This window comes from Zea mays, chromosome 4 (assembly GCF_902167145.1).
Source record: "Zea mays cultivar B73 chromosome 4, Zm-B73-REFERENCE-NAM-5.0, whole genome shotgun sequence".
In the NCBI taxonomy this organism is placed as follows: domain Eukaryota; kingdom Viridiplantae; phylum Streptophyta; class Magnoliopsida; order Poales; family Poaceae; genus Zea; species Zea mays.
The window spans coordinates 249,216,246-249,244,168 of NC_050099.1; the positions used below are offsets into that span (position 1 = coordinate 249,216,246).

The following is a 27,923-nucleotide window of genomic DNA, read 5'->3' on the forward strand; positions in this document are numbered from 1 at the left end:
TCCAACGCTTCGCTCGGACTATCCGGTGATTTTTAGCCAAGGATGCCTGACCGAGTCCAAGAGTGACCAGTAGGCCGGTCGAACACCGGACAGTCCGATGCTGCCAACTTTCTTTTGCTCCTTTAGGCTCGACTTCATATTGTCCCTAGCACTTAGAAAAACATGATTAGTACCTAAAACAATTGACTAAGTACTAGATGCATACATTTTTTCACTTGGAACCATAGAGGTTTGAAGTATGCCCACTTTCAAGCCCAAAGGTGCCTTTTCTTATATTTCTCAATTTGCTTTACAACCACAATTTGCTTTACAACCACATGTGCTCATGCTCATACAAGTAGATGTTAGTCCATAGTAATGTGTTGAGCTTTTAATCACCAAAATAAATAGAAATGGCCTAAAGGCACATTTCTCTTTTAGAGTTGAAGAATCAAATGTTGCATCGGATTGAAGAAGCCGAGTGAGAACATCTTCTCCAGCTTACACAGTAACACAGGATCCATTCTTTCCAAGTCTGCAATCACGGTCTGCGATAACTCTTTTGCACAAACTTAGCGGAAGAAATAGCTCAACTCTACAAGCGCTAGCTAGACATGCTCATGGACATAGCCTCGAACCATCGCCGGAAGAATTCGTTTAATCCATATGTGGAACTCATGACTCTTCATCCCTAAGGCTTGCGGAGTAGATAAGTTGACCCCCTACTCAGGTTAGCTGCATACCCATCAGGGAACATTAACGTCTCGATCCACTGTAGTATTTCCTTCCTCTGGGCCATGCTCAGGACGAAATCGGCAAAAAAAAAGTTTGGGGAAAAAGAAAAAAACAAGTAAACTTTACCGAGTGTCTGCTAGTGGCACTCGGCAAAGAAGTTACTTTATCGATTGTCTCCCTGAAACACTCGACAAAGTTAATGGATGTCAGCTACCGTCGGCACCTGACGACGCTTTGTCGAGAGCCTGTTTATGCCGAGAGTTTGGCTCCCGGCAAAGACTCTCTATGCCGAGAGTTTTGCTCTCGGCAAAGACTCTCTTCACCGAGTGTCTTTCTATGCCGAGTGTGGCACTCGACAAAGTATGTTTTACCGAGTGTCTGATAAATTGCTCTTAGCAAAGAGCTAGACACTCGACAAAGAGTTGGATTCTAATAGTGTTTTACATGTAAGGTGTGAGCATGTGACCCTAAGCTTAGCAAATCAGTTGGATAACTAATATCTAATCATCACACCTCAGCTCCATTGGATGAAGCCGCACTTTTTTCCTGTTCTGCCGCACGAGTCCTTTTTTTCTTTTTGAATTTGCACAAGAAGAAAATAAAGCAATAATATTTTAATTCGATGCATCGATGATCTACATCTTGTATCTATATCTATCTATATATCTTATAAACTTATTTATATCCTATGGAATCGCTTATTTATTATGCTCCTTCCGGATATCGATATTGGAGGACATGTAATTGAATCGGGTTCAATATCAAATCAGTTATAGTATTGAAATGAGATATAATTTCAATTCTATTGTTTGGATGCCACTGAATTGAAGTTTAGAATTGTGCGGTCTAATTCCACGCAATTCAAATGGGTGACGCTATGTATCAAGAGAGGGAGTTTCTAGTTATAGTCCAATTCCCGCGAATTGAGACTCTGATTTCAAACCTCAATTCCATGTAGGGATGGCAGCGGGTCGGATTTTGTTCGGGTATAATAATACCCGACCCGAAATTGTACCCAAGACTTTTACAAATATCCATACCCACCAAATAAATCGGGCGAGAAACTGTACCCGTACCCGTGCCCATCGGGTATTCACCGGGTATCGGGTATCCAGTGAATATGTTATTGTAGACTAAATAACATTCTGTCAGTGTTATAATAAATGCATAAAATATTTTAGTTTCCATCTAATCACCAATGCAACACGAGAATGACTATATTTGGCTACACATCGATACAATATCTCAACTCATAATTATCACATCCAATAAATTTAAATTTGAGTACAGAGAATAAAAGCTTAATGAGTTCATGAAAGTTGATAGTCATAACATTTTCAATGTCTCATTGGCCTCGATTATATTACAGTTGACTGTTAACACAACACAAATTAATATTCATCAATCAACAACACATGCGGGTGAGTTTTTCTAGTGAATATAGCACATTTTTAGTGGATGTAGCACATTTAAAGAGGTATATTGATATTTCGGGTATCCACTGGATACCCATGGGTAAAGTATTTTACCCATACCCGACCCGATGTATTTTGGGTATCCGACCCAATAGGACCTGCGGGTGAGTTTTTCTACCCGTATCCATATCCGCCGGCTACGAAACCCGTGGGTATCCATACCCACGGGTCTAAGTGCCATTCCTAATTTCATGTGCAACCAAACAACAGAATTCATTAAAACTGATTCAAATTGTCAATTCCGTGCTCTAATATCTATACCCAAATAGTGTATTAGTACAAACGTGAAACCATCTAGAAGGTCATTTCCCGTGGAAGTTTCAATGTGGTTTCATTCTCACTAAATGAGATAACACATCACCATATTTAACGATATAACACGATATTTATGATGAGAGAGATGAAAAGAGTTTCATGAGAGGAGAAAGGCTTTCATCCAGATGAAAATTAGGATACACGATTTGATAGACAGAAAATTAGGATACACGTCACGTTTTCAAAACCGTGCAACGAAACTTCCACAGGGAATGGCCGAATACTACCTACTAATCTAGATCCAACTATATCGGCAGCTCTTGTATCTCTACCCTCCTGCATGATCCAATCCCCAATGCATGCAAATGCAAGCGAGCACGGTTGGTTGTTTAAGCTGTTCAACCCAAGAACAGTAGTCAGACAACTTCCAGGCCGGCTAATAACTCCCCGCACCCTGATTACTGTACCATCTCTTAATTACTTAGGCATCGGATGAACCACCGTTCATTCATTATTGCATGCAAGTTCAGTAAATTCTTTATTACTCGGTCGGATCACTGGAGTTCACTTCAATTCAAACGAAGACAGACTAGCTGGAGCTGGATCCAGCCAGGTAATAATATTACTGCTGCTGCTGAGATGACATCAATCTTTCTTGCTGCAGGGAAGGGAATCCAACTCCATGCAAAGCGTGTCAACGAGCTTTTAATTCTCTCTGCCTCCAGGCATCATCTATAGGACATATACTTATTCCATAGGTGCCTTATGTATACAATATTTCGAGAGCATATACAAAAAAACAAAAAAAAAATGAATCTTTTTCGTATCTTCTCTGCAGATTAATTGAACAGTACCAGTGTTTAATTTCTGTTTAAGTGGCCCTCTCCAACTACCGTGAGAAGCAAAGCTCAGCTCAGGGAGTTAGCTGATGCATCAAGCTCTGCCTTTTAACTTGCCATCACTTTTAATTTCACTTGGCGGCATAGATTTTTATTTATACTCCATATAATACACCATGCATGGGCATGGGCTTCTTCACCTCTCGGTCGGTCGGCCCCCTTCCTGTGCCTTGCCTTGCTTTCCGCAGGAGGATGCGGAGCTGCTTCTTCTGAGTTCTGATCGCTGACAGAGCAGCTAGCAGCCGACTTCTGATGGACGCGGCCATGGCGCTCGCCTTGCTCTTCTTCTGCGTCCTCCTGCTGGCCTCCGGCGCCATCGCCTTCCTCCTCATCCGCCACTGCCTCGCGCGAGCACCTCCTCATCGTCATCGTCAGGCACAGCCCGAAGCAGCGGCCAAGCAGCTGCAGCAGCAAGCGTTACTAGCCATCAAGAAGGAGCCGGCACCGCGGCGGCTGGCGTGGCGGGAGGTGGAGGCGCTGACCGGCGGCTTCGACGAGGCCGCCGTGGTAGGCCGCGGCGGCTCCAGCACCGTCTACCTCGCCAGGCTCCTGGACGGCTCGCCCGTCGCCGTCAAGGTGCACCGCTGGTGCGGCGGCGAGCGCCGGCTGCGCGCCTTCCGCCAGGAGCTCGACCTGCTCCGCCGACTCCGACACCCGCACATCGTCGCGCTCCTCGCCTACTCCGACGACCACGGTGCGTGCGCTGCCGCTCGTGTATATACTAACTTACTATTATACATGGAGATGCATTAAATGACTGTTACTGCTATAATGCAGAGGATGAGGGCGCGCTGGTGCTGGAGTACCTCGGCGGCGGCACGCTGGCGGACGCGCTCCACGGCACGGCGGCGGCCCCGCTGCCGTGGGCGCAGCGCATGCGCGTCCTCCACGACGTGGCGTGCGCGCTGGAGCACCTGCACGGCGGCGGCGGCGGCGGGGCCTCCGTGGTGCACGGCGACGTGTCGGCGTCCAACGTGCTCCTCTCCGACGGCGGCGTGCGGCTCTGCGACCTGGGCTCCGCCTGCGAGGGCTTCTCGGCGGCCGTGGCGCCGGCGCGCGCCGCCGTGGCGTCGCCGGGCTACGCCGACCCTTTCTTCCTGCGCACGGGCATCGTGTCCAGCAGGTCCGACGTGTACGGCTTCGGCGTGCTGCTGCTGGAGGCCGTCACGGGCCTGCCGGCGGCGTCCGAGGCCGAGAACCTGACGGCGCGGATCCTGCCACGCGTCAGGGCGCGCGGGGTGGCGGGGCTCGTCGACGGCAGGCTCGGGGACGGCGGGCACGACGAGGAGGAGGCCGCCGGCGTGGCCAGGCTCGCCGTGGAGTGCGTGGCGGCGCAGCCCGGGCTGCGGCCGTCGATGGCGCAGGTGCGCGCCGCCATCGCGGAGAAGGCGGCGAGGTCCATCGCCAAGGCGGGTTGCGGCCACCATATCCAGCTCAGCAAGCTGCTAGAGCTCACATGATTTTTATTTCCTCCATCGAGAATTTAGGATTGTGAAAAATGGATCGTGCATTGCAGAGGAAAGAGGACTTGATATTGACCATGTAAAGAAAAGATACATTCAGGTGGTTGGTTGTGGTCGAAAGCAGCGGCAGTTTTTGGAGGACTTTAATATACACTTGGGATTTTGCCGCAATATACAACTGCGGATGTTTCTGGTAATTTAGCAGACAGAGTGTTTTCTGGACCACCACACCATCCAAAACAAAAGCTTGCAAGATACTCCTACTACTAGCACGGCAGCACCAAAAAATGTTGACACAGGTCAAAGGATTTACAGAAGAGATGGTGCCAGCAGCTGCTGCATCCTTGTGTTCCAGGAACGATCATGCCTGTCAGTTTTGATGTGGGGGATCCTGTCTGCCCTTTGCTCTCTTCATCTTTGCTTTAAACCTCAGCTTCAGTACCACCAGTGTATACATAGTGTTGGCAAAATTGCCGACTGCCACAACCACCATCAAGATCCCGCAGACTACAACCTGGTAAAAAAACGAAAACGCGGTGTAAATTTCAGTTTAGGACAAGTGCCCAAGTGGGCATGTCAAGATCTATTCAAGGCAGTTTGACCTATCCCTCCAGAATACCACCACGCAGATTTTCAAATATTGTTGAAAAGCAGCAAGCTTCACTTAGCATCTCGACGAGTCAACCAAGCATGTCTTGTTAGGTCAAAGTAACTGATGAAGGCGTCAACAAGACGGTGGAATGAAACCCAATAATTAGATAAAGGAAGTCAGGTTTAGTTTCCGTACTTACCAGGAACCTAAAACCTGACTAGTGTGCCATCAATAGTCTTCAGTCGCTCCACCTCTTCTGAACTAGCAATTCCAGGATCCACATAACACAGCTGATAACACGACATGTACACCAGATATAGTTAGTGTGTTACATAAATGTACAGATCCATGTAATCCTTCTTTCGTTTCATGTACTTGGGCCCACTTGTCGTACCTGATACTGTGGCTTCCTGAGCGTGTGGACGCCTCTCTTCACCAGACGCTGCCATCCTTTTTTGCTTCTTAGACACCTTTCTAGATCTGCAGTTCTCTGCGGCATTAAGGGGAAACATTTGGATGGCCGTACTGGCGGAGAAACAGCGATTCAAAGTCTATTCTACAAGTTTCAAAATGGACTATGCGTACGAAATAAGGAACCAAAGCAGAGAAAATATAATCCACAATATGTTGCAACGCATCAAAAACAACATTTGAATGTGGGGCAGGTGCTTTTGAAATTTAGGCTGCTGCTGCTGCTTTCTAAATCAATACCACAGGAGTCATCGATTCACATGAGAAGCAGGAGGGGCTCAAGGTTTTATGTTGGAGGTCGTCAAAGTGGTTTGTTCAGCAAAAAGGCATGAGGAATGAAATATCAAATAGCACAATACCCTCTGAGCTTTGAAACCAACCAACTTACACCATAAGCTGAGCTTCAAATAGAACGTGAAACTAAATCACAACTAACTGACGATAAAGGGAAAACAGTTTCAGACCAATAGAATGAATGCTAACTGTAACTTACATGGCCCGGATCTAAAATCAAAAGGCTGTATTGTTCTTGAGATCCACGACGATCCGGTTTCTTTTGAATCCCAACTATTGTCCTTGAATGACCTTGATGTTGGAAATACAATGGTCTATGAATGGCACCTCTTTAGTTAGTCTATAACAAAGTTATTTTCCAGGTACTGTAAGCATTTCAGATTATGGGATAGAACATTTCTCAGAAGGGAGACATAGAAGATCTTACGTTTTATTGCTAACAGTGACACGCTGTGTGGCTAATCTGTCAGAGCGCTCACTTGCAAAGTAGTTCCAAACCCAGTCAACAAGGGCCTGTTGGCCTCTCGTACTTTCAGCATCCTCTCGACAAAGTTCAGATGATGATTTTGGAGGCTTATTCTTTATCAAGAACTTGTCCATAGGTCCTCGTACTTGGCTCGCTGCACGGCTTCCGTTGTTACTATGGAGGTCAGATGATTCTGTGCTATCAAAATCTACAATCCTTGCACGGAGACCAAAGGAGCGGAAGAGGGCAGCGCACTCTGTGGTCCCTATCCACTTCTTGGCACCATAAATTTTGTTATGAAAGTGGCTGGAGCCAATTGTATCAAATTTTTTGTCCCAAGCAATCTCAAGCCACCTCTGGAGTGAAGGGATGTCAGGAACAAATCCAGAACCACCAAATAATACTTCTCTAGCTTCTGGTCTTTGCTTCAATAGATGAGAGCTCAGCATCTGAATGTTCCTCCATCCACATCCCCATCCCTTATCTTCTGATGAAAGGCTCTGATGATGGTCAATATAGCACGATATCATACTTGTCGAGGAACCCGCTTCTGACTCCAAGCAGCTCCTCAACAAGCTCAAAATACCGCCTTCCACCTCTTGAACTTTGCTTCGAATTTGTGCTCGGACCAAGCAAGAGATTTGTTCATCCAGTAGCTCACTGTAATGGTGCGAGTATCCACTATGACTCGATAGAGCCCCTAGAGCGTTAGAGTCACTAGTGAATGATCCACTATAATGTTTTGGGTCGTTCTGCAAAAAAAAAAACTGAATTATAACCCTGCCAAAACAAGGAATGCATATCTCTGATGAAGGAAGGTTGTTGGATATGAGGAGATGACCCTATCTCTATCTCCTTTGCCTATATAAATACTCTTATACCCTGTACAACACACCACGTAATAGATCTGTTTTCCCGTGGGTTTTTTCTCCTCCACATGGGAGTTTTTCCACGTTAAACTCTATGTCTCCTTTTTCCCATCTACGATCTAACAAAGGTTTTAACAGCAAGGCGTTTCTGGACTAGTGGAACAAAATTTCACCTTCTGTTCAAGTCTAAGCATATATCTGATGAAGGTTTTAACAGCAACAACACCAGGAGGCAAGTATGTGCATCTTTCAAACAATTACATGTAAAAAAAATTGTAAGGCACCCCTACCCCCACACAGAAATTGTACTACAGAAATCAATAATGACCCACACCTATATTATCCTTACAGAAGAGAGAAACTTGTGAGAAGAATATTTCCATGGTATTTATACTAGATTCAGAAAGTGCTATGAAGAGAAAAACCTTTCAATCGTTGAAATGAACCATGAGCTACAGGTACTATTATTAAAACAAAGTGAGAGGGGGAAAAGCGAAGTGAGATTACTACCATGGCATCTGTACTTGATTCAGCAACTGACATCTGATGTGCTAATTCCATGTCCATTTGGAGTTGATCATCATCAAAGTGGCTATTGGCATGCCTACAAATGATGATGGCAGACACTGCATAAGTTAGTGGTAGGTTGTGTATAATGCCTGCCACTGCCAGGGAAGAAAAGGAAGAGAGGAGACGCTCAGTTGCAGAAGCATGGAGAGGAATCCGCTATTACCATTCCAGCTCAGCCGTAAGAACTTGTATGTTGCAGATGGGACAAGATGAGATCGTCTCCATAGGAATACTTGTACGGTATGGGGGTGACGGAGGTTGAGATGTTCGTTCCCCCAGCTCCAGCACGGGCTGTTCCTAGCGGTGCGGCGGTGCGAAGCGGAGCACAGGACGGCAACCCGGCGGCGGCGAGATTGGAATTGGGGGCCGGGGTAGGAGCGCGAGGGAGCCGGGCCGGCCGACGAGATGAGAGCAACGGGGTTGTTGATGAGCCACAACGATTGGGCTCACGAGCTGAGGCGTATGGGCCGGGGTTAAAGTTCGAACTAACTACCAGTAGGCTCGATTTTGGCCCATCCATACCTTACGCGGGCCACATTTCTCCGGCATGCAGTTGCACGCCTATGGGAAGAGGCCAGGGCAATGACCATGACCCCAGTATTATTGTATAACTAGGTGCGTGCCCGTGCGTTGCAACGGGAGTACGCTGGGATGAGCACGATACTGATCGGATCTTATATTTTCTTGTGGGTCTGGAGAAAGTTTGCTCGGAAGCCTATCTAGTTAGGTGTCCGTGCGTTGCAACGCAAAAATATTGGACAAAATGTCTGGTTATCTATGTGTTCAATAGTATATTCCGAAAGAGAAGCATAAAAAAGCAGATAAGTGAGCGAGTGAAATAGAGACAGATGCAAGTGCACCGTACAAAAAAGCATACATGTGTACAATGGCCATGATACAAATAATAGCTTGCAAGTTTATAAAAAAAATAGAATACAACATAATTGGACATTAGCATACACCGTTTTAATGGTTGCACATATAAATACAATCTTCCAGCGAATTTAAGTTCAAGTAGTGGCACCAATGGCAGCCATCCCGTTATTCCCTTTGAAAAGCATCACCAGTGAAATCACAAACCTGTGGCCCAAGAATTTTGACATTAGTGCTATTTCAAGCTTTCTCAAAAACAAGTAACATCTTTATAGGTCGTCCAAAATTTAGCATTAGTCCAGAATCACGAATCTTTGTAGCACGTTTTCTGCAATATATGTTTAATAAACGCATAAAGACATGTCTACAACAAATATACTGAACCAGCCATATGGATTTACTTACCCAACTAACAGTAAGACGAGTGCCACAACCCACAAAATATACTGGTATGCTTTGTACTTGGGAGGTTGGTTAGTGTGTGGCAACTCATGACTTTCCATCCAGCTAAATTGAGGCGTTGCCAACAGAACAAAACCCAAGAGGAAACCCGTCGCGAATCCACCAATGTGAGCAAAGTTGTCAACGTGAGGTAGTATCCCAATAGCCAAATTGAGTGCCATAATAAACAACAGTGTTATTATAGCTGCTGCCTGCAAGAGCAAATTAAGTAGATGAGCTAAGCGATTATCAATCAACTGGATAAAATAAAATGTTATTCATTTATTGCTTATACTGGCCTTGTTGGAGTATATAGTCCAGTTCATGAGTAGTTCAGAAAGCATGGATCCCAGCAGGCCAAATAGAGCTCCAGAAGCACCAACGGAGATGTAGTTGTTCCGTAGGAAGAGTGCAGACAACATGCTGCCACCAAAACCAGACAGTAGGTATATTGCACCAATGCGAACTTGCAAGCAGGAAAAACAGTGTCAGTGAAATGACCATGAAGGACGAATGGTTGGAACACTTAACTGAAATGAATGGTTGGATCGATATTGGTTGGAACACTTAACTGAAATGAATGGTTGGAACACTTAACAGACTGCAGCTCTTGCATCTCCAACCTGACCTGCTCCAACATATCTTGCATCTCAGTCCATTGATCAGATTCTGCCTTTACTTGCTCCATTATCTTCCACATGATTTCCCTGCAGTCGCAGCAACTTGCTGAGCGCACCAATTTGCACTCTCCAGACATAATCTGCTGGAAAAAAGGAACAGCTACCACTAAAACTTTTCGCAAGCAATATGAGTAGATTTAGCATGACTTTAGTCTGAAGACTAACAAATGATTCAGTGATCAAAAAATCTACTCCCTCTGTCATGATTTAATGGCACACCACACTTATGGAGGAGTCAAAATTCTTTAAAATTGACCAAGTATATAAAAAATAACATCAAATTTATATCTTCAAATAAGTTTATTGTAAAAGTATATTTTGCAACCAATCTAATGATAGTTATTACACCTTACAAATATTAGTATTGTCTTGTATATATTTGATGAAACTTAGAAAACTTCAACTTCTAGACAAATGACACTTATTATTGGACGGAAGGAGTAATGCAAGAAACGTCACTGGGCCATAGGGGCAGAAGGAGAGGGTGCAGGCGGGAGAACGCCATAAAATTTTACCCAGTATGTGTCCACAAAATTCGAAAGCATGACTACCAGTTGCTTCAGATTTGAATGGATTGCCTCACCAACTGGCTTTACTGTCAATGCATAGTACTGGATTGCATTCAGAACTGGAGACCTAACCAACTTCGGTCGATCTATATGCAGTCATAGCAAACTTATTATGGTGATAGGTATGTGCCCGTCGTTGCGACGGGATTAACAAAAATTGGTATAAATCATACTTGTAGAGTAAAAAAATACGCATAGCAATAAAAATCCCATCTTAGAAATATTGATGATATCCTTGTGTAGATCAGAATAGCATATATTACGATGGTTGAATCATTGAGCATGTACAATAAAAGGCACTAAATATGGGCATAACCTTAAACAATGAGTAGCTAAATGTTGATACTAATAACAATGACTAAAAATGATAGCCACTATCAGATTAAAAATATTACCTCCGTCCATGGATTAAGTGCCAAAGCATTAATTCTCCAAAATGTCCTTTAACACCGCCAATTTCTGCTTGCATGTTTTGATACATTATCATCGAAACTAAAATAGAAAGGCTACAATACGATGGGATGGAACATCCATGCTGCTTGTAATATAAGATAAGAAAATAATGAAAAACCACCGAAACGCATATCAATCGCCTCACAAGAACATGGAAATTGCACAATGCGACTTACCCATGTAGTCAGGCTCATCATTGTGCTGTTGTACATCATGATCACTCATGCAGGGCAAACTGCATTCAAGATTACGGTTATCATTATGTTCTGTCGGTACCTCAACTTTCATAACCACAACAATATAGGACCACTTGTTTTCAGTTGAAAACCAAATGATTTTGCACCTCTGAAAGTGCAATGAACATAATGATAACCAGCGTTCCTAGCAAAGCTATGGGCCATAGTGGCAATGCCTCAAAAAGTGCAATGAACAGGAGTGCCGATGAACAACTTCCATCAAGTATGTGTTTTGTCAGGCTGTCGGATATGAGTGCAGATGAGTGGGATGTATTCCTCGAAAAATTCCAGGAGCTGCTGAAAGAGGCACTGCACGAGAGCGCAAGGGCAGCAGCAGGTCAAAGGATGAAGCAGCGGCTGGGCACTTCATGCAAGTTTTGAGCAGGGCAATAGCGCATCAGAGAAGAAAAAAATATGCAGTGCTACTTGTACTGCTTGCTTATGGAGTGAGTACATGATGAAGATATCATCGTATGCGAGCACCTTCAACCTTACCTTGTGCAACGATCTAGGTTGCAGCAGCCATGTCCAGCAGGTAGATAGGACCACAAGCATATGTAGTGACGGTGTGGAGAACTGCTACGCATGTTTATTAGCTATATGTTTACGAAGGGGAATGCTTAATAATAAATGTTTGGCAGCCAGTGTTTATTGGCTTGATGTTAGATACTCCAGCTTTAGCATGCAATTTCTTAGTCGCTAAAAATTCTTTGTAGCTTGTGACGTGACCTGTGAGCAGTGTAAACATTGCACCTTTGATGGAAAAATAATGCTTACCTGTTGTTGAATATCTTGGATCTGTGCTTGTTTGCTTGGTCTCCAAAACTCTTCAAGGCATGCAGGTTAAGTAGATCACAGGTTGGAACTGTTCTGGAGCAGTTAAAATACCAGTAACATGAGTTCATCTCGCCTCCAGCGACAGCTTCACAAATGGGAACAAAGAAAAAATAGCTGCAAGCCTTCTTTGTCTTCCAATCAGAAAGGTAACCCTACACTGCATAGTCAGAAAGGTGATTTCAACTACACTGTGATGCCAGTTACAAGAACAAATAGTCATTAGTCGTGTCATCAGTGGAAAGAAGGATCATAGAGACGGTGGATAACTAAACAGAACATAGAGAGCATTTAGCCAAGGACTAATTCTATCAGCGCAGATTCGCTTACAACATCATGCAGTTTCACAAATTTGATAGCATAGGTAACATAGGTTTTGGACACATCAACCAGTAGACCTGAAACATGAGATAATTAAGTATAATCCTTCAACAAGAAGTATGACTTGTGACCCTGAATATTATTTATCTAAAGTAAATGTTCGGTGGGAAAAAACGAATTGCTCCATTTCTGTAATTATTGTGGTCTGTTAAAATTATCATCGGCCTCGCTACTGTGAGAAACTTCCTGGGACTCTTTGCCATTGCATGCCTTTCAGAATCTCCACAGCAGCATGGTATTTGGTTGGAGGATGCTCCATCTTTCCTCAATCCAATTCATGTTTACTCACAATGTAACCCTGGTACATTAATATAATAAACCACAACTCCTGTTACGAGGCCCACTGCAGATAGTGCTGTCATGCCAAAAACAGTCTTTTTTTCCAACAAAGGAATATTAGAACCAAATTCCCAAGCGTGAGCTGCAAATAAAGGATTCACTACAGAATAACATGATTTGAACAACAGCACCAATGTTCAATCTTATGTGTCTTCTAAAAACCATAAGTTATTTACCACAATATTTTACATGATTTATTGATTCATTCATGGGAGACAATACAGATCACATAACGGATACTGTTGGGGTTATTTGAGTAGATAGCTACGGAAATGTAGCATCAGGTATTCAGTTAATTTACCTCATTGGTTATGTTACCAACTTTAAATGCTCCCATATGAAGCATTGATCGTGCTGCAGACAGTAGAGGAGGATGCAAAGATTTGTAGAAGAATATAAAAACTGAATCATAATATGATTGAGGTCTTGGAGAATTATGATCACCCTCAAATTTAATTATATTTGTATCCCCCTGCACACAAACAGGCTATGAGGAAATAATTAAGAAAATGGCTAGCAAGATATGCAGCAGAAATAATCGACTACCAATCTCCATGTTATTTGTTAAAGGAAAAAGTCCAAATTACTCCCCTCACCTATGGACAATATTCACATAACCCCCTAAAGTATTTTTTAGTTTATTTTACCCCGACACTCTTTTGAGTTGGTTTAATTTACCCCTTAATTTTTTTGTCTTTTTATTTCTTTATGTACAAACCAAGTTTTTAGTTTAAATTTTGTTGGTTATTAGATATAATAGCATAATTTAGCCTAGAAAAAATATATTATATTTTTTATAATTATTTTGATAGGTTAGGGATCAGATAAGATAATAACTTTAATGGTACAAAACTAAATATAAAATAATGATAAAAAATTCTTAACATATTTTTCTAGAATAAGTTATGATGTCCTTAATCACAAAAAATATAAACTTTAAATTCAACTTGTATATGGAAAAACAAAAAAGACAAATCTTTTTATGGGAGATTTGACTTACCTAGGTCTAGTTTGTTAGAACCTCCTTGTAGACGATGTTCTTGGTATATGTCCCACCATCTACTGTGGGATTCTTTCTTACACCCTTCCTCGACCTCTTCTTCCCATTGATGGCTGGGATGGCAAGGATCTTTATGTTCGATCGGGCTGTCGCTCTAGATAGAGCAACATATAGTTGGCCATGAGAGAACACTGGTTCGGGCAAGTACACGCCAACATTGGGAATAGTCTGACCCTGTGCTTTGTTAACTGTCATTGCAAAACTAAGCCGTATAGGAAATTGCTTTCTTTTGAACTGGAAAGGGAATATCTCGTCATCGGAGGGACACAGAGGTATACGGGGCAGGAAAATCCGTTTTCCAGCGTACTGACCCAGTACAATTTCTGCGTCAATGCTATTTCTTTGGAAACCACGAACCACCAGCCTGGTGCCATTGCAAAGTCCATTCGCAGGGTCTATATTCCGAAGCAATATAACAGGGCACCCAATCTTGAGCTTCAAAACATGCGGGGGCAGCCCATTAGGTGTCAGCGTGTTTAGGAACTCAGGTGGGTAGTAGTTATGGGGATCATCCATGGCGCTATCGAAACTATGGTACACCATATGCTCCCCTTGAAAACGATCGATCATCTTAGTATTTATCATATCCACCCAGTTGTTCCGCGTTGACAGTATCGCCCTTGAAGTAATGTAGGTGGAATCTGACATATTTTCGTTGAGATTTGGGAAAACGAAGTCTATTAGATTATCAAGATCATTGTCACTCCCACTATAAGGCACACATACCTCGTCAGGAAGACGGATGTCGCCATCACTATTTGTGACCTCAGTTCCACCACCTACGCGTAGCAAATACTCCGCAAACCAAGGGTCGTTTTTTGCCCTCATATTGCTAACAAGCTTTAAGTGGGACATAGACTCCCATAGGTAAGACATCCGTAGCGAAGAAGCGACCACTTGAGCCCTTGACCCTTTACGAATAACAGGCAAGACCTGTCTAAAATCCCCACCGAAGACAATGGTTTTACCACCGAATGGCAGTCCGGGGCGACCCATTATATCGCGCATGCTATTGTCTAGTGCCTCCACGGCTTGTCTCTTAGTCATAGAAGCCTCGTCCCAGATAATGAGAGATGATTTTCGTAGCAACTCTGCGGTTCCACTCTGCTTTGTGAAGCTACATACAACGCCATCGTCAATAGTGAGAGGTATCTTGAAGCGTGAATGTGCGGTTCTTCCTCCAGGCATTATGGAAGCCGCAACACCAGATGTAGCCGTTGCCACTGCAATCTTGCCCTGGCTACGTAGCGTCGCGAGCAGCACTCTGTATAGATAAGTCTTCCCGGTGCCACCAGGTCCATCCACAAAGAACAATCCACCCTGATTAGTGTTAACGACAGACATAATCTTATCATAGGCGACCCATTGTTCCTCGTTAAGAGAGTCCTTGAGAGCCATATCTGTCGATGCCAGTTCGATACTTTCCTCCTCGTAAACCTCCCTAGCGGTACCTATAGCATCGTCATACGCGTCGATGATAGGTGGAAGAGGGAATGTCTGTATGTCCTTTCCCATTGACTGCAGCATGTTCCTAATGTCAATCAATACCATCTGTTCAACATGAGTTTTGCTCTGACTCCTGCGTTGATAGTCCTCTGACATAGCATCTAGGTGTTTCCGCCAGAGTACAGCCACATCGCTTGGCTCACAGTACACCAATATTGTGGCAAAAAGTCGTCGCAGCGCCGATGGCATCTGGAAAAGAGCACGTTCGGTGAGACAGTCATCTAGTGTGTTGTCCGACTCAAGCAGTCCCCTTCTCTCTGCTGCCTCACAAAAAGTCGGTAGCATGACACCATCTACTGTCCTTAGATTCACATAGGAGGTGGCACCAGTCACGTGGTTTAGGAGAACACGGAGATAGTAGCGCTCCCCCTCGGCCGGATGAGCAGAGACTATTCTACCGACTTGTCCACCCGTATCCCGTTTCCTCCGTTGCCATACTTTGCCCTTACCGCTTTGCCAAGTGTACCACTGATAGTCGCCTAGAGGGGGGGGTGAATAGGGCGAAACTGAAATTTACAAATATAAACACAACTACAAGCCGGGGTTAGCGTTAGTAATAAAGAAACGAGTCCGCGGGAGAGGGCGCAAAACAAATCCCAAGCGAATGAGCAAGTGAGACACGGAGATTTGTTTTACCGAGGTTCGGTTCTTGCAAACCTACTCCCCGTTGAGGAGGCCACAAAGGCCGGGTCTCTTTCAACCCTTCCCTCTCTCAAACGATCCACGGATCGAGTGAGCTTTCTCTTCTCAATCACTTGGAACACAAAGTTCCCGCAATGACCACCACAAGATTGGTGTCTCTTGCCTCAATTACAAGTGAGTTTGATTGCAATGAGAGAATCAAGAAAGCACGAAAAAAGAAGCCAAGCAACAAGAGCGACAAATGACACACGGATCACTAATGATCTCTTATCTCAATAGTGAAACTTGGAGAGATGGAGGCTTTGAATGTGTCTTGGAATGGATTGCTAGCTCTTGTATTGAATGTTGAAGGTTGGAATGCTTGGATGTGTTGAATGGAGGTGGTTGGGGTTGTATTTATAGCCACCAACCACTTCCTAGCCGTTGGGCCATTCTGCTGAGCGCGGACGGTCCGCGAGCCAGGTCCGGACGGTCCGCCCCTGTAGATCAACGGCTGAAAATGCAACGGTCAGCAGTAACGGCTATATCAACGGCTATATTGCATTTAATGCGTCGTCAGATGTCAGACAGAGCCAGTCGCGGACGGTCCGGTCGTGTACCCCGGACGGTCCGCGAGGCCCCCTATAATTCATTTTTCCGAACCCGTTACCTTCGGGTTTTTTGGTTTCTTACCGACCGGACGGTCCGCGCCTGAGGCCGGACGGTCCGCGCGAGGGCTCGGACGGTCTTAGCTTTTCCTCCGGACAGTCCGTAGTGGAAACTTGTATTTTTGCATTGGTTCTGTCCGAGAGACATCCTTGTGTCGCGGACGGTCCGCCGCAAGGGCCCGGACGGTCCGCGCTTGGCCTGTTTTTCCAAAAAGCTTCTCCTGTCCGGAATAATCTACGGTATTCCGGACAGTCGATTTAGTATAGTTATAGATGAACCTTTGGCACCTGTATTACATATAATCTAGAGCAAACTAGTTAGTCCCATTGTTTGTGTTGGGTGATTCAACCACCAAAATTAATTAGGGACTAGGTGTAAGCCTAATTTCCTTTCAATCTCCCCCTTTTTGGTGATTGATGCCAACACAAACCAAAGCAAATATGGAAGTGCATAATTGAACTAGTTTGCATAATGTATGTGCAAAGGTTGCTTGGAATTGAGCCAATATAAATACTTACAAGATATGCATGGATTGTTTCTTACTTATAACATTTTGGACCACGCTTGCACCACATGTTTTGTTTTTGCAAATTCTTTTGTAAATCCTTTTCAAAGTTCTTTTGCAAATGGTCAAAGGCAAATGAATAAGATTTTGAGAAGCATTTTCAAGATTTGAAATTTTCTCCCCCTGTTTCAAATGCTTTTCCTTTAACTAAACAAAACTCCCCCTAAATGAGATCCTCCTCTTAGTGTTCAAGAGGGTTTTGATATATTTTTGAAATACTACTTTCTCCCCCTTTTGAACACAGTAGGAAAACCAATTTATAATATTCTTGGAAACACGAAGTTTTTGAAATTGGTGGTGGTGCGGTCCGTTTGCTTTGGGCTCTTACTTTCTCCCCCTTTGGCATGAAGCGCCAAAAACGGAATCATTAGAGCCCTCGAAGTAATTTCTTCCCCTTTGGTCATACGTAAATGAGTTAAGATTATACCAAAGACGAAATCCGGTCCTTTTGCTTTGGGCTTTTACTTTCTCCCCAAAGACAAGGTCCTTTTCTTGGAGCGATGGCGAAGGATGAGTTACGGAGTGGAAGCCTTTGTCTTCGCCGAAGACTCCAATTCCCTTTCAATATACCTGTGACTTGGTTTGAAATAGACTTGAAAACACATTAGTCATAACATATAAAAGAGATATGATCAAAGGTATTCAAATGAGCTATGTGTGCAATCTAGCAGAAGAAATTTCTAGAATCAAGAATATTTAGCTCATGCCTAAGTCTGGTAAAAGATTGTTCATCAAGAGGCTTGGTAAAGATATCGGCTAATTGATCTTTAGTGTTAATGTAAGAAATCTCGATATCTCCCTTTTGTTGGTGATCCCTAAGAAAATGATACCGAATGGCTATGTGCTTAGTGCGGCTATGCTCGACGGGATTGTCGGCCATTTTGATTGCACTCTCATTATCACATAGCAAAGGGACTTTGGTTAAATTGTAACCATAGTCCCGCAGGGTTTGCCTCATCCAAAGCAATTGCGCGCAACAATGACCTGCGGCAATGTACTCGGCTTCGGCGGTAGAAAGAGCGACCGAATTTTGCTTCTTTGAAGCCCAAGACACCAAGGATCTTCCCAAGAACTGGCAAGTCCCCGATGTGCTCTTTCTATTAATTTTGCACCCCGCCCAATCGGCATCCGAATAACCAATCAAATCAAATGTGGATCCCCAAGGGTACCAAAGCCCAAACTTAGGAGTATAAGCCAAATATCTCAAGATTCGTTTTACGGCCGTAAGGTGGGATTCCTTAGGGTCGGATTGGAATCTTGCACACATGCAAACGGAAAGCATAATGTCCGGTCGAGATGCACATAAATAAAGCAATGAACCAATCATCGACCGGTATACCTTTTGATCCACGGACTTACCTCCCGTGTCGAGGTCGAGATGCCCATTGGTTCCCATGGGAGTCTTGATGGGCTTGGCATCCTTCATTCCAAACTTGGTTAGAATGTCTTGAGTGTACTTCGTTTGGCTAATGAAGGTGCCCTCTTGGAGTTGCTTGACTTGGAATCCTAGAAAATACTTCAACTCCCCCATCATCGACATCTCGAATTTCTGTGTCATGATCCTACTAAACTCTTCACATGTAGACTCGTTAGTAGACCCAAATATAATATCATCAACATAAATTTGGCATACAAACAAGTCATTTTCAAGAGTTTTAGTAAAGAGTGTAGGATCGGCCTTGCCGACTTTGAAGCCATTAGCAATAAGGAAATCTCTTAGGCATTCATACCATGCTCTTGGGGCTTGCTTGAGCCCATAAAGCGCCTTAGAGAGCCTATAAACATGGTTAGGATACTCACTGTCTTCAAAGCCGGGAGGTTGCTCAACATAGACCTCTTCCTTGATTGGTCCATTGAGGAAAGCACTTTTCACGTCCATTTGATAAAGCTTAAAGCCATGGTAAGTAGCATAGGCCAATAATATGCGAATTGACTCAAGCCTAGCTACGGGTGCATAGGTTTCACCGAAATCCAAACCTTCGACTTGGGAGTATCCCTTGGCCACAAGTCGAGCTTTGTTCCTTGTCACCACACCATGCTCATCTTGTTTGTTGCGGAAGACCCATTTGGTTCATACAACATTTTGGTTAGGACGTGGAACTAAATGCCATACTTCATTCCTCGTGAAGTTGTTGAGCTCCTCTTGCATCGCCACCACCCAATCCGAATCTTGAAGTGCGTCCTCTACCCTGTGTGGCTCAATAGAGGAAACAAAAGAGTAATGTTCACAAAAATGAGCAACACGAGATCTAGTGGTTACCCCCTTATGAATATCGCCGAGGATGGTGTCGACGGGGTGATCTCGTTGGATTGCTTGGTGGACTCTTGGGTGTGGCGGCCTTGGTTCTTCCTCATCCTCCTTTTCTTGATCATTTGCATCTCCCCCTTGATCATTGCTATCATCTTGAGGTGGCTCATCTTCTTGACTTTGCCCTTTATCAACTTGAGCCTCATCCTCATTTTGAGTTGGTGGAGATGCTTGCGTGGTGGAGGACGGTTGATCTTGTGCACTTGGAGGCTCTTTGGATTCCTTAGGACACACATCCCCAATGGACATGTTCCTTAGCGCTATGCATGGAGCCTCTTCATTACCTATTTCATCAAGATCAACTTGCTCTACTTGAGAGCCGTTAGTTTCATCAAACACAACGTCACATGAGACTTCAACTAGTCCAGTGGACTTGTTAAAGACTCTATATGCCCTTGTGTTTGAGTCATAACCAAGTAAAAAGCCTTCTATAGTTTTAGGAGCAAATTTAGATTTTCTACCTCTTTTAACAAGAATAAAGCATTTGCTACCAAAAACTCTAAAGTATGAAATGTTGGGCTTTTTACCGATTAGGAGTTCATAGGATGTCTTCTTGAGGATTCGGTGAAGATATAGCCGGTTGATGGCGTAGCAGGCGGTGTTGACCGCTTCGGCCCAAAACCGGTCCGGTGTCTTGTACTCATCAAGCATGGTTCTTGCCATGTCCAATAGAGTTCGATTCTTCCTTTCTACTATACCATTTTGTTGAGGGGTGTAGGGAGAAGAGAACTCATGCTTGATGCCCTCCTCCTCAAGAAAGCCTTCAATTTGTGAGTTCTTGAACTCCGTCCCGTTGTCGCTTCTTATTTTCTTGATCCTTAAGTCGAACTCATTTTGAGCCCGTCTCAAGAATCCCTTTAAGGTCTCTTGGGTTTGAGATTTTTCCTGTAAAAAGAATATCCAAGTGAAGCGAGAATAATCATCCACAATAACTAGACAGTACTTACTCCCGCCGATGCTTATATAAGCAATCGGGCCGAATAGGTCCATGTGTAGGAGCTCCAGTGGCCTGTCACTAGTCATGATGTTCTTGTGTGGATGATGAGAGCCAACTTGCTTCCCGGCCTGGCATGCGCTACAAATCCTGTCTTTCTCAAAATGAACATTTGTTAATCCTAAAATGTGTTCTCCCTTTAGAAGCTTGTGAAGATTCTTCATCCCAACATGGGCTAGTCGGCGGTGCCAGAGCCAACCCATGTTAGTATTAGCAATTAAGCAAGTGTCGAGTTCAGCTCTATCAAAATCTACCAAGTATAGCTGACCCTCTAACACTCCCTTAAATGCTATTGAATCGTCACTTCTTCTAAAGACAGTGACACCAATATCAGTAAAAAGACAGTTGTAGCCCATTTGACATAATTGAGAAACAGAAAGCAAATTGTAATCTAAAGAATCAACGAGAAAAACATTGGAAATGGAATGGTCAGGAGATATAGCAATTTTACCCAAACCTTTGACCAAACCTTGATTTCCATCCCCGAATGTGATTGCTCTTTGGGGATCTTGGTTTTTCTCATATGAGGAGAACATCTTTTTCTCCCCTGTCATGTGGTTTGTGCACCCGCTGTCGAGTATCCAACTTGAGCCCCCGGATGCATAAACCTACAAAACAATTTTAGTTCTTGACTTTAGGTACCCAAACGGTTTTGGGTCCTTTGGCATTAGACACAAGAACTTTGGGTACCCAAACACAAGTCTTGGAGCCCTTGTGTTTGCCCCCAACAAACTTGGCAACTACCTTGCCGGATTTGTTAGTAAGCACATAAGATGCATCAAAAGTTTTAAATGAAAGACTATGTTCATTTGATGCATTAGGAGTTTTCTTATTAGGCAACTTAGCACGGGTTGGTTGCCTAGAGCTAGATGTCTCACCCTTATACATGAAAGCATGATTAGGGCCAGAGTGAGACTTCCTAGAGTGAATTCTCCTAATTTTGCTCTCGGGATAACCGGCAGGGTACAAAATGTAACCCTCGTTATCCTGAGGCATGGGAGCCTTGCCCTTAACAAAATTTGACAATTTTTTAGGAGGGGCACTAAGTTTGACATTGTCTCCCCTTTGGTAGCCAATGCCATCCTTAATGCCAGGGCATCTCCCATTATAAAGCATGCTACGAGCAAATTTAAATTTCTCATTTTCTAAGTTGTGCTCGGCAATTTTAGCATCTAATTTTGCTATACGATCATTTTGTTGTTTAATTAAAGCCATATGATCATGAATAGCATTAACATCAACATCTCTACATCTAGTACAAATAGATACATGCTCAACAATAGATGTAGAAGGTTTGCAAGAATTAAGTTCAACAATCTTAGCATGAAGAATATCATTTTTATCTCTAAGATTGGAAATGGTAGCATTGCAAACATCTAGTTCTTTAGCCTTAGCAATTAAATTCTCATTTTCTACTCTAAGGCTAGCAAGTGAAATGTTTAATTCTTCAATCCTAGCAAGCAAATCATTATTATCTCTAGGATTGGGAATTGAAACATTACGAACATGTGAATCAACCTTAGCATTTAAACTAGCATTTTCATGTCTAAGGTTGTCAATCATCTCACGGCAAGTGCTTAGCTCACTAGATAATTTTTCACATTTCTCAATTTCTAGAGCATAAGCCTTTTTAACTTTAACATGTTTTTTGTTTTCTTTAATTAGACAATCCTCTTGGGAATCCAAAAGGTCATCCTTTTCATGAATAGCACTAACCAATTCATTTAATTTTTCCTTTTGAGCTATGTTAAGGTCGGCAAAAAGGGAACGCAAATTATCTTCCTCATCACTAGCATTGTCATCACTAGAGGATTCATATTTAGTGGAGGATTTAGATTTAACCTTCTTTTTGCCGTCCTTTGCCATGAGGCACTTGTGGCCGACGTTGGGGAAGAGAAGCCCCTTGGTGACGGCGATGTTGGCGGCGTCCTCGTCGTCGGAGGAGTCGCTTGAGCTCTCGTCGGAGTCCCACTCGCGACAAACATGGGCATCGCCGCCCTTCTTCTTGTAATACCTCTTCTTCTCCTTTCTTCTCCCCTTCTTGTCGTCGCCTCGGTCACTGTCACTAGATATAGGACATTTAGCAATAAAATGACCAGGCTTACCACACTTGTAGCAAACCTTCTTGGAGCGGGACTTGTAATCCTTCCCCCTCCTTTGCTTGAGGATTTGGCGGAAGCTCTTGATGACGAGCGCCATTTCCTCATTGTCGAGCTTGGAGGCGTCTATGGGTTGTCGACTTGGTGTAGACTCCTCCTTCTTCTCCTCCGTTGCCTTGAATGCAACGGGTTGAGCTTCGGATGTGGTGGCATCATCAAGCTCATTGATCTTCCTCGAGCCTTCGATCATGCACTCAAAACTTACAAAATTCCCGATAACTTCCTCGGGGGTCATTTTAGTATATCTAGGATTACCACGAATTAATTGAACTTGAGTAGGGTTAAGGAAAATAAGTGATCTTAGAATAACCTTAACCACCTCGTGGTCATCCCACTTTATGCTCCCGAGGTTGCGCGCTTGGTTCACCAAGGTCTTGAGCCGATTGTACATGTGTTGTGGCTCCTCCCCTTTGCGAAGCCGGAACCGACCGAGCTCCCCCTCAATCGTTTCCCGCTTGGTGATCTTGGTGAGCTCATCACCTTCATGCGCGGTCTTGAGTAAATCCCAAATCTCCTTTGCGTTCTTCAACCCTTGAACTTTGTTATACTCCTCTCTACTCAAAGAGGCTAGGAGTATTGTTGTTGCTTGAGAGTTGAAGTGCTCGATTTGGGCCACCTCATCCTCATCATAGTTCTCATCCCCTACGGATGGTACCTGCGCACCAAACTCAACAACATCCCATATGCTTTTGTGGAGCGAGGTTAGATGAAATCGCATTAAATCGCTCCACCTAGCGTAATCTTCACCATCAAAAGTTGGTGGTTTGCCTAATGGGACGGAAAGTAAAGGTGTATGTTTGGAAATGCGAGGGTAGCGTAGGGGGATCTTACTATACTTCTTGCGCTCTTGGCGCTTAGAAGTGACGGAGGGCGCATCGGAGTCGGAGGTCGATGTTGATGAAGTGTCGGTCTCGTAGTAGACCACCTTCCTCATCCTTTTGTGCTTGTCTCCTCTCCGATGCGGCTTGTGAGAAGAAGACTTTTCCTTCTTCTCTTTGTGGTGAGAGGAGGAAGACTTTTTCTCCTTCCGTTTGGAGGAGTCCTTCTTCTTTTCCTTCCTCTTGGTGCGGGACTCTTCCGATGAAGTGCTCCCATGGCTTGTAGTGGGCTTTTCGCCGGTCTCCATCTCCTTCTTGGCGTGATCTCCCGACATCACTTCGAGCGGTTAGGCTCTAATGAAGCACCGGGCTCTGATACCAATTGATAGTCGCCTAGAGGGGGGGTGAATAGGGCGAAACTGAAATTTACAAATATAAACACAACTACAAGCCGGGGTTAGCGTTAGTAATAAAGAAACGAGTCCGCGGGAGAGGGCGCAAAACAAATCCCAAGCGAATGAGCAAGTGAGACACGGAGATTTGTTTTACCGAGGTTCGGTTCTTGCAAACCTACTCCCCGTTGAGGAGGCCACAAAGGCCGGGTCTCTTTCAACCCTTCCCTCTCTCAAACGATCCACGGATCGAGTGAGCTTTCTCTTCTCAATCACTTGGAACACAAAGTTCCCGCAAGGACCACCACAAGATTGGTGTCTCTTGCCTCAATTACAAGTGAGTTTGATTGCAATGAGAGAATCAAGAAAGCACGAAAAAAGAAGCCAAGCAACAAGAGCGACAAATGACACACGGATCACTAATGATCTCTTATCTCAATAGTGAAACTTGGAGAGATGGAGGCTTTGAATGTGTCTTGGAATGGATTGCTAGCTCTTGTATTGAATGTTGAAGGTTGGAATACTTGGATGTGTTGAATGGAGGTGGTTGGGGTTGTATTTATAGCCACCAACCACTTCCTAGCCGTTGGGCCATTCTGCTGAGCGCGGACGGTCCGCGAGCCAGGTCCGGACGGTCCGCCCCTGTAGATCAACGGCTGAAAATGCAACGGTCAGCAGTAACGGCTATATCAACGGCTATATTGCATTTAATGCGTCGTCAGATGTCAGACAGAGCCAGTCGCGGACGGTCCGGTCGTGTACCCCGGACGGTTCGCGAGGCCCCCTATAATTCATTTTTCCGAACCCGTTACCTTCGGGTTTTTTGGTTTCTTACCGACCGGACGGTCCGCGCCTGAGGCCGGACGGTCCGCGCGAGGGCTCGGACGGTCTTAGCTTTTCCTCCGGACAGTCCGTAGTGGAAACTTGTATTTTTGCATTGGTTCTGTCCGAGAGACATCCTTGTGTCGCGGACGGTCCGCCGCAAGGGCCCGGACGGTCCGCGCTTGGCCTGTTTTTCCAAAAAGCTTCTCCTGTCCGGAATAATCTACGGTATTCCGGACAGTCGATTTAGTATAGTTATAGATGAACCTTTGGCACCTGTATTACATATAATCTAGAGCAAACTAGTTAGTCCCATTGTTTGTGTTGGGTGATTCAACCACCAAAATTAATTAGGGACTAGGTGTAAGCCTAATTCCCTTTCAACCACTCAGGGAAGTCACGATATAGGATGCCCCGAGCCTCCTCATGTAGCCTATTTGTCTCAAAATATGCTGTGAGCATTGACCTATCAGCACCTGGACGGTGGACGACTCGCTCGACCATTTGGCGCTCGTGAAATGCCACCATGTGCATGTTTGGAAGATGGAGCTGCAACTGCATCACAGGTGGAGAGTTCTGACTAAGCTCAAAGCCGTATATCCTCCATAAGGCCTCTGGAGGGGTCACCCACCTTGCATCTCTGTACTGCTTGATCTCATCTACATCATCATCTGCCTTGCTCGCATCTCTCATAACAACAGACGCACGATCATGGCCTTTGTATATGTACTTGAACAAGTATTTAACAGCCTTGATGCTCCCGCACGCCTCAACATTGATGTGACAGTTGAAGAGCCGAAGGAGGTAAGGGTTGTAAGGGACAACCCATCTATTGTCCAATTCGTATCCTCGAACCTTTTCCTTACGCCCATCATCACGACGTCTGTAAATAGGATATGAATCCTTCCCTTGCAAAGTTGCGCCACAGAAAGGCCGGGGGTAATGATTCTTGCACGATGCACGACCCTTAGTGCATGGGCAGTTAGGATTTAGCGATCCGCACGGGCCATGCATCATATGCTTGATAACCATCTTTCGTAGTTCAGGGTACTTTTTGTCTGGGATCTCGGCTGAGATCAAAAGATCATACTGCTCAGGGCACGTGAGCTTGTACTTCCTCTGCATGATTAGTAGAAAATGGGCATGGGGCAAACCTCGCTTCTGAAACTCCACGACATAGATGTAGGCCCGGACCTTACCGAGAATATCATGTTTAGTCAGCCTATGCTTTAACTCTTGTAGCTTCGCGTGAAAGACACGCACTACAAGATCCGGACGATCTTGCGGTGTCTGCCCAGGGAGAAGCTCTGTCCTTATCTCATCCCAGTTGGGGTTACATGTCATGGTAAGAAAGATGTCTGGTTTCCCAAACTTCCGGACCAGTGCCATAGCATCCATATACCGACGTCGCATGTCACGAGTACCACCAATAAACGACGGTGACAACACAGTTCGCTTCCCAACCTTTTCTACTCTTATGTCTCCATCTAACATACTATCAACCAAGCCCTGGTACAGGTCAGCCCGTAACCGGTCCTGGTTCTTACGTATGAAATCTAAACGGGAGCTCTCAATCTTGATGTACGTGTCGACTGCGAACTGCTGGAAAAGCCGCTTACCATAGAGTATTGGATTGAATATCCCTGGACGAATCTGGAATTTGTAGCAGTAATAGTCACGTACGGACACACATAGATGATTAGGAGATTCTGCATACGTAAGGATTGATCATTTTGTGATGTTGAAAGGATAGTTAACAATGGGTTATGTAAGAAATATCAAAGAAACAACTAACCTGCATCTTCATCGTTTGCATTACTTGCCCTATGCGTCGCACGGTATGCATCCACTTCGCCCATGGATACACCGACCTTTGGTATGTTTGCATGCCATCCAAGTTCACCTCTAGGGAAGAACAGTGGATACGATAGTGCATCATAGCATCCATGGTATGAGCGGATGCCGTGGCTTGACCTATCCTTCCCATGTAGCATAACACTCTTGCTAAACTGGCCTCGCCGTTCGCTCCCCTCGATCCAGACAGCAGCGACCTCTGAAGTGAGAGGCATGTTATATGTCTTTTGGTTCAACGTCTGGTCAAGGTTCAGTGTGATACGATAGTCATCAAGGTTCTCAACATGGCCCATGCTCCTAAGGTGCTCAGAGTACGGGTTTCCACGGAGTATGCCAACTAATTGTTTAATAACATCTTTGTCTTTCTGTTGACATTCTTCTCGGCACTTACGATATCGATGCTCGAGATTGGGATCATCATCGTAAAAGTAAAGCTCAAGGTGTTTATGCTCCGCCCCACCTTCCCTACCAAATGACTTGATATTGTGGTACATCATGCCTTGTGCCCGAAACGTGTATATACCAGAATCCCTCACATTAGTTGTCATACTATCGAGGCAACAATACAGTGAAGTGAAAGAGAAATGGCCATTAAAAAACCTAATGCTATCACGAAAGTGTCTAGCATCAGAGTCTGTACTATCCCACAACCTCCGGAGCTGGGGAGGGGTCTCCAGTGGGGCTAGCTCAACCTTCCCACCACGACAACAAAACCCAGGTGGCTCATACTCAAACTTCTTCGCAGTGCAATAACCGCATTTGGGGACAGACTTCATCATATGTGTTTCTTCAGGCACGTTACTATACACTTTGTCGTACAGGTCAGGCAAATCAGTGGCAGTAGATTCATCTTGAGTACCGTCGATCTCGATGTCCTCGTCGGTCTCATCATCTAATATTTTTTTGGAAAACAACGATTAAGACACGTGTAGTTATATAAGTCGTGGTATCATAATACAAATTGAGGTACGCACATTGCCCAGCGAATAGGTATCCATCGTTCTCATCATCATCCTCATCCTCTTCGAATATGACACCCTCATCATCATCACCTGAATCGTGAAAATATGAGCCGCGTAAAAGACAAGGGCATCTAGGGTGCGGAAAATATGTAATGTGAACAAAGATTTTTAACAAGTACCATTGGAAATGAACTTTGGCTTCGTATGTGTATGGTCTACTCCTTGTTTAACCATGCCTGCACTCACACGTTTAGTCGGACTAAGGATGTTCTTAGTACGTGTTGAAGTTGGTAGGAAAGGTGTCATGACGAATTTAGGG

At 44.4% G+C, this 27,923-nt stretch overlaps 3 protein-coding genes across 12 annotated transcripts; 1 reads left to right on the plus strand and 2 right to left on the minus strand.

Moving 5' to 3' along the window:
* Positions 1–3,501: 3,501 nt before the first annotated feature.
* On the plus strand, positions 3,502–4,923 carry LOC100281662 (senescence-induced receptor-like serine/threonine-protein kinase). The gene is made up of 2 exons (NM_001154582.2): positions 3,502–4,037; positions 4,121–4,923. The coding sequence occupies exons 1-2, from the start codon at positions 3,596–3,598 to the stop codon at positions 4,801–4,803; spliced, it is 1,125 nt and encodes a 374-aa protein (NP_001148054.2). The 5' UTR covers positions 3,502–3,595; the 3' UTR covers positions 4,804–4,923.
* On the minus strand, positions 4,876–8,516 carry LOC103654987 (zinc finger with UFM1-specific peptidase domain protein). Of its 10 annotated transcripts, none has more exons than XR_566474.4 (8): positions 8,232–8,468; positions 8,009–8,102; positions 6,591–7,381; positions 6,363–6,477; positions 5,793–5,888; positions 5,598–5,688; positions 5,409–5,518; positions 4,876–5,320 (listed from the first exon to the last, which is right to left on the minus strand). XR_566474.4 is itself a non-coding variant. In XM_008681811.3 (7 exons), exons 1-6 carry the CDS (start codon positions 8,291–8,293, stop codon positions 5,605–5,607), a joined length of 1,242 nt encoding a protein of 413 aa, XP_008680033.1. In that variant the 5' UTR covers positions 8,294–8,516; the 3' UTR covers positions 4,876–5,320; positions 5,598–5,604. The 10 variants fall into 10 exon arrangements, 5 of the variants coding, with proteins under 5 accessions (XP_008680033.1, XP_035823005.1, XP_035823006.1 ...); XR_566475.4 differs by having other exon boundaries at positions 5,409–5,500; positions 8,232–8,467; XR_004857629.1 differs by having other exon boundaries at positions 4,911–5,320; positions 6,363–6,503; positions 8,232–8,475.
* A 562-nt stretch (positions 8,517–9,078) lies between these two features.
* LOC103656046 (RHOMBOID-like protein 3) lies at positions 9,079–11,309 on the minus strand. Its single transcript, XM_020552389.1, has 6 exons — positions 11,261–11,309; positions 10,614–10,717; positions 9,974–10,142; positions 9,682–9,848; positions 9,347–9,594; positions 9,079–9,148 (listed from the first exon to the last, which is right to left on the minus strand). The coding sequence occupies exons 1-6, from the start codon at positions 11,307–11,309 to the stop codon at positions 9,079–9,081; spliced, it is 807 nt and encodes a 268-aa protein (XP_020407978.1).
* Between the last annotated feature and the right edge of the window lie 16,614 nt (positions 11,310–27,923).

Bases quoted from the DNA above. Each gene is read 5' to 3' on its own strand.
- LOC100281662 (NM_001154582.2), top strand. From the start codon at position 3,596: ATGGACGCGGCCATGGCGCTCGCCTTGCTCTTCTTCTGCGTCCTCCTG. The intron at 4,038-4,120 runs GTGCGTGCGCTG...GCTATAATGCAG, and splicing joins CGCCTACTCCGACGACCACG to AGGATGAGGGCGCGCTGGTG.
- LOC103654987 (XM_008681811.3), bottom strand. From the start codon at position 8,293: ATGGAGACGATCTCATCTTGTCCCATCTGCAACATACAAGTTCTTACG. The intron at 8,103-8,231 runs GTAATAGCGGAT...CATCATTTGTAG, and splicing joins CTTACGGCTGAGCTGGAATG to GCATGCCAATAGCCACTTTG. The intron at 6,478-6,590 runs GTAAGATCTTCT...TGCCATTCATAG, and splicing joins GTCACTGTTAGCAATAAAAC to ACCATTGTATTTCCAACATC.
- LOC103656046 (XM_020552389.1), bottom strand. From the start codon at position 11,309: ATGAGTGATCATGATGTACAACAGCACAATGATGAGCCTGACTACATG. The intron at 9,849-9,973 runs GTTCCAACCATT...CCTGCTTGCAAG, and splicing joins AGAGCTGCAGTCTGTTAAGT to TTCGCATTGGTGCAATATAC. The intron at 9,595-9,681 runs GCCAGTATAAGC...TTGCTCTTGCAG, and splicing joins GGACTATATACTCCAACAAG to GCAGCAGCTATAATAACACT.